Source organism: Lipotes vexillifer, unplaced genomic scaffold (assembly GCF_000442215.2).
Source record: "Lipotes vexillifer unplaced genomic scaffold, Lipotes_vexillifer_v1.1 scaffold356, whole genome shotgun sequence".
Classification (NCBI taxonomy): Eukaryota; Metazoa; Chordata; class Mammalia; order Artiodactyla; family Lipotidae; genus Lipotes; species Lipotes vexillifer.
Window position 1 is genome coordinate 4,296,714 of NW_006797342.1, and position 6,000 is coordinate 4,302,713.

The 6,000-nt window shown below is 53.1% G+C and overlaps 1 protein-coding gene across 1 annotated transcript in view; it reads right to left on the reverse strand.

Moving 5' to 3' along the window:
* SNTG2 (syntrophin gamma 2) overlaps window positions 1-6,000 on the reverse strand; it is a 152,739-nt gene that overhangs the window by 62,057 nt on the left and 84,682 nt on the right. The window contains exon 10 of the mRNA XM_007469259.1: window positions 4,464-4,591. Within this exon, the coding sequence (XP_007469321.1) occupies window positions 4,464-4,591 (128 nt within the window). The remainder of the gene's footprint in view (window positions 1-4,463; window positions 4,592-6,000) is intronic.

Below are 6,000 nucleotides of genomic sequence, written 5' to 3' on the forward strand. Positions count from 1 at the left end.
CAGAATATGATCTATAGCCCTTGAGGAGGGACTAAAGGTCCTTGACTCTGCTCACTGACTAGACTCTTATCATTTTGTCCTGTTTGTTTTCCTTTGCTTCTGCATTTTCTCTTTTATCTGATTAAACTTATTCTTTGACTAAAACTTCTCTACAGACAAAAGGCAGGTGGAGGACACGGGGGTTGGGGAGGGACTCCGTTCCAGCCTGACACCCGACAGCTCCGTTCCAGCCTGACACCCGACGGCTCCCAGACCGGCTGTGGGATTCTTCTGCTGAACATAAACAGTTCCGAGACCGCCCACAGCAGGCGAGGGCTCTCCCTGAACTCCAGGAACAAGACAGAAAAGGGCTCGAAATCCTGCCCGAGCAGACGGAAACACAAAGGATGTCTGGCCACCAAGACCCTCCCTCATCCCACCCTGATGACAGTGCTCCCCCAGGACAGGCCCGGCCCTGCTCCCAGACACCCCAACTTGCATCCTCCTGGATGTAGTCAAACTCAACAATGACCCCGGGGGCCCACTCTCCGAGCCCCCAGCGCAGAGCGGACCCTGAGCTCCTGACCCTGCTATGGCCCCCCTAGCACGAACCCCACCCCACAGAAGCCCCTCCTCTTGTGGAGATGCCCACGGCCCTGGGATCCTGTCTCTCCTGCTCTGCTCGACCCCCGGCATCAAGAGAGCTGCACTTTGAGGATTTCCCAACTACAGGAGAGGGGGTTTTGGCACAAGTATCTAAACATGAAACCATCCTTTGCAAAACAGATCAGAGTATTTAGCAGGATAATTTTGACTTGTAGCATCACTTTTGAAAATGTGCTTATCTGCAATATGTCTCCAGTATGGCTGCTGTAAAGCCCATCTGGTCCCTTCCATGCTCTTTACTCTGAAATAAGGGGACCTCCTACAAAGCCAAATGGGGTATTACTGTCAGTGAAAAGACGTCATTTCACTGTTATTTTCACAAATATGAAAGATGTGGGACAAATAGAACTAAAGCTTTAGTTTCCTTCCGTCCCTTTGGAAAAAGGAACGAGATAAGTGACTCCTTACACTTTTTCAGGCCAACATAGAACAAGAGCCCTGGGAAGGGCCCATCTGAGCCGAAGCACAGAAAGCAGCGCCTCATGTGAAGAATCCGCCAGCGCGGGTGAGCCTGCCGACTTGGCAGCGATCGCTCGGATCTGAGTTTCCTTCCCCCTGTTCAGGCATATCCCTCAGCCCACAAACGGTTAACAATGACGGTAACCCCACACCTGTCAGCACACTTCTAAAGGGGTTTAAAAGCTCCCTTAAACCTCATGCTATTTTACGCTTTCTCCATGAACCATCTTAGGAAGCGGTGGAGAATTCACATCATGTCCTGCCCGCTTGGCTATCAGGAAGGGGCTCCCTGAGGGCAGGTCACGCGGCCGCAAGGGGCCCAGAGGCAATGTGGGATTAGAGACGGTTCCCTCCAAACCCTGTTCTTTCCTCCACACCATCCGCCTCCCCTCTTCTCGCCCAAGTCCAGAGCCCCAGGCTTTAGATCGTCTGGTCTGAGGCTGCCTCGTAAAAGCTCCCTTGCGGCTGGACTGACTGTCTGGCAAGCACACATTTCTCTTGTTCTTAAGGATGGTCCCGACCCCTCAGCCTGAAATACACACACTAAGGCGGAACCTTGCTCAGCCCAGGTCTGGGACTCTAACCGGACTCGTCATGGGGACGTGAAAAGCACAGTCAACCGCAGACGAGGCTCAGTGCGTCTTCGAAGGACAGATTCCTAAGATGGGTCTGAGTACTCCCTGAACTTAAGCTCAGATCACAGCCTCCGGGGCACAGGCAGCTGCACCCAGTTATTCTGTCAGACACAAAGCTAGGTGTTGCCAGGCGGGATTCTGCAAAAGTAATTCAGACCTGAAATCAGCTGGCTTTGAATTAGGAAGATTATTGCAGGTGGCCCGACGTGGTCTCATGCCCTTCACATCTGGGTCTGAAGGTCAGAGACAGGAAGTCAGATTCCATGCACAAGAGGTCATCTGTTGCTGCCTTGTAGGTGAGGGGACATGTGGCCTGGAACTTGGGTGACAGCCAGCACGGAGATGGGGAACCCAGCCTTACAGACCTGAGGGCCTGAATTCTGCCAACAACCAGCGAGAACCTTGGGCAGGCCCCCGGCTTCGGGCGAGAGCGCAGCCCCGTCACACCCCAGCATCGGCTTGGAGACCCCGGCACACATACCCCAGCTGACCCGTGGAGACTGTGAGATGACACACACACTTTTGAAGCTAAATTTGCACTAACCGGTTATGTAGCAACGGAAAACGGAGAGGGTCCTGCTCGGAAAACTCTCACACTGGGGCCGTCAGTGGTCCCAGGAAGCATGCTTTCCTCCTCGCAGTGTTGGAGAAATGTGCTAACAACTACCTAATAGCCAAAAGCACGAGCTTCTGCCGAGGAATCTGCGATGTCTCACGGCTGCTTCCCAGTGTCTGCAGACATGGTCTATTTTCCTACGTGAGCACTCGAGGAACAGCCCCACTTTGTAAGGAGTTGGCTGTCACCCTCACTGGGCATCGTGCTGTTTTTACGCCTGTTTTCGTTTCATATCAAGATGCTCTCCCCCAAATTCTTATGGAACCATCTTTTCCTGTCCTGGGCACTCAATGATTAGACCTTCATTAATAGTGATGTTTAACTTATGTAAAAGCTTAGTTCCCACTGTGCCCAAGAACCGCTGACACTAACGTCCACCTGACAGCGAACAGGTGAGAGAGGCCCCTGGCAGAGGACAACCCTGCAGCCCTGGAGGCGATGTGACATGGGAACCGTCATACTCACTACAACTGAGTTTTATCATTTCAATATGTATCTCCAATGTTACGTTTAAATATGTGTCTACTCTTTAGAGAATCTTTTGAAACGTTTTCGGAAAACTAAGGAACCTCAACCATCATTGGCCGAATTACTGTACTTTCCAATAAAGGAAAACGCAGAGCAGCTGGTGACAGATTTTTGTGCTACAACTGGACGATGACAGAAGCCCCAGGACGCTGACCTCTGACATGCTCGTCCCACTTGTTTTTCATCCACTCAGAGGACCTCCTAAAAATCCTTCCCAGGCTATAGTTTAGAGCTTTGGCTTTTAGATTTTAAAAAACGTTTGATTTAGAGCTGGCAATTTCTAAACCTGCTCCTTGCACGCCCCAGAGCGAGGGTCCCTAGGGAGAGAGCACAGGAGCTGCAGCAACACAGGCTGTTTGAGGCCGCGTGCTCAGGCATCCTGTCCTCTTAAATGTGCGACCACAGGGCTACAGGGCAGGGGAGGGGACAGCATCCTCTCTAAACGTGCACGTTAATACTGATGTGAGTCAGACAAACACACTCGATGAAATGCAGAATTTTAGTCATTCATTTTACTTTTTTTTTTTTTTTTCCCCCGATACGCGGGCCTCTCACCGCTGTGGCCTCTCCCGTTGCGGACCACAGGCTCCGGACGCGCAGGCTCAGCGGCCCTGGCTCACGGGCCCAGCCGCTCCGCGGCACGTGGGATCTTCCCGGACCGGGACGCGAACCCGCGTCCCCCGCAGCGGCAGGCGGACTCTCAACCACTGCGCCACCAGGGAAGCCCTCATTTTACTTTTTGCACCTTCCTGCCCACATTAAAATCATGAGAGAGTCAGCAAAGCTAATAAGATATGTTTGTTTCCATAAAACGACATGGAAACCTTTGGTTTGCTCTTGGGATTTGACAGCACTTCCCAGGGCAAAGGAGGGGCGTGTGACCACCAGGGGCGCCTTCCTCAGACGCTTCGTGTTCACGCGAGCACGGCCTCCGCGGGCACACGTGTCTCATCAAGGAAGTACTCAATTCCAGGACGAGCGCTCTTCCTTTGTTCACACTGTTCTCTCCCCACCTTCTTGAGAATGAAAGGAAACTCACCACCTATGTACTTCTCAGCCTTTCCACAGTGACCGGACAGCACAGATGACACACTGCATTAACTTAGAGGGAAAAAATGCTACCTTATTCCACAAAACAGTGATGGACACACAACCTTAACAGGTGAAACTCTGAAGTTACTTCATTATCCAGGATCGAAAACTAGTGAGCATTTATTGAACACTGGTGCTGGTCTAACCTTCTCATTTTATTAATGAAGAAAGTGAGGCCCGTGGGGTTGAAATGACTTTTCTGCAACGTGGATAAGAGTAGTCTTACTTCCAATCTAATTCTGTTAACAGTTCAAACTGAAAATACGATTTCTTCTTCTGATGACTATGTTTCAGAAGAATGAACACAGTCACCACTAGACAGAACCCTCCTGACGACAAATCAGCCCCTGCTCTGACTAGTGTTTTCTTATGATGCTTGACTTTTATTATGATTATGATTATTTCTGCAAATGCTAAATCCAGCTGGAGACAAGGACACGCACTTCGGGGTTTATCGGCGCTTCCCACTCCAGACATCGGTCACACACCTTACTTTTTGTGCTCCAGCTCTGCACCGTGAGACCCGAGCCATGGACAGAGGGAGTGACACGGCGTCCAGCCAGCGCTTCTCATATTTTGGTTCATTAGCGACGGGTGAAGGCGGCGAGGACGGAGCCTGCGCAGAACAGACGAGAATTAACGGTCACAGAATCAGGTGAAGGCACCAAATACGGGGGAGGCCCCGACGGGCCCAGACATCACGTCCCCCAAACCCCAATGAAACACACTTCAACTGCTGCAAGAGCACGTGTGATCATTTTCTCAAAGCTCTGGAAAGAAAGAACTGCTCTTCTAGTTCGACGTAAACGATTTTCTTCCTCTATCTTTTAAACAGCATATACTCTGCTCCAAAGACAGAAAAGTCCCAGGGAAGGGGACGGGGAGAGAGGCTAGAACTGGAAGGAACCTGAGGGACACGACGAAGGCTCTGAGTCCGGGAAGGCGGTGAACCACCACGTCCACCTGGAAGGTCAAATCAGAGTGAGTTTAATACATAATAATATTGACGACATGCTAACGGGTGCCTAGGTCACTAGACCCTGCCTGTTCATCAGTGGCGAAGTCCCCGCTGTCTGTCCAAGGTGAGCAGAGGGGGAGCCCGTGGGGAGGGGTGGCCCGGTCCCTCCTCGGCGGGGCCTGCAGGGGAGAGGAAGACGCTCGAACGCCTGAATGAAGCCACGCAAACAGCCAGGTCGCCAGACAGGACACCGCGCGTGCCCAGTTAGTCACAGGGACGGCCGCTGGCCCGTCTCGCCCCCTCAGAGAAGACAGCCCCGGCCCGCGCGGACGCGCCTCACGGGATGCCGGCTTCCTTCACACGGAAGCATCCTCGCGGCAGCCGTGGCTTCCAGCCACAGGGGCGGGTTTTCCCGGCACCTTCTAGCTCAGGATCAGGCGGCCAGAGCAAGGTGCGAATCCCCGGAGCACAGGCAAACAGATGCACTTGTTAGGACAGCAAAGCTGGATCTGCCTGAGAGCGCTGGAAAGGCCCCCAGCTCAGGGAGGCCACTTCTGTGCTGTCCCGACAGGGATCGTCGGGAATGCGGGAAGGGCCTCGCCCAGGAAAGCAGGGCCTGTGAGGCGGCGATGCTGAGCGCTGGAAACGGGCTCTTACTAGGACGGCTGAGGCTGCGTGGGACGCGCGGTGCTACAATGCTGCAGACCCACCTCCACTCTAAGACTCCAGCAAGACCTGAAACCGCCCTTACGGTGAGGATTCCTTCCAGGCCAAACTCCCAACGAGTCTAGTGTCTGACCGTCTCAGGCCGAACAGCGGCCACCCCCGGGTAAAACATATCGGGGCCTAATCCCGGGACCTGGTACCTTATTTGGACAAAGGGTCTCCGCGTGTGTGATTAAATTTAGGGTATGTACCTGGACTATTTGGGCGCCCTAAATGCTGTGGCATCTATCCTTACCAGAGGGATACAGGGTAACCCAGACAGGAGGGAGCAGGGCCTTGTAAAGGCAGAGGCGGGGACGGAAGCCACATGGCCGAATGACCAGGATGCCGGGGGAGGGGGG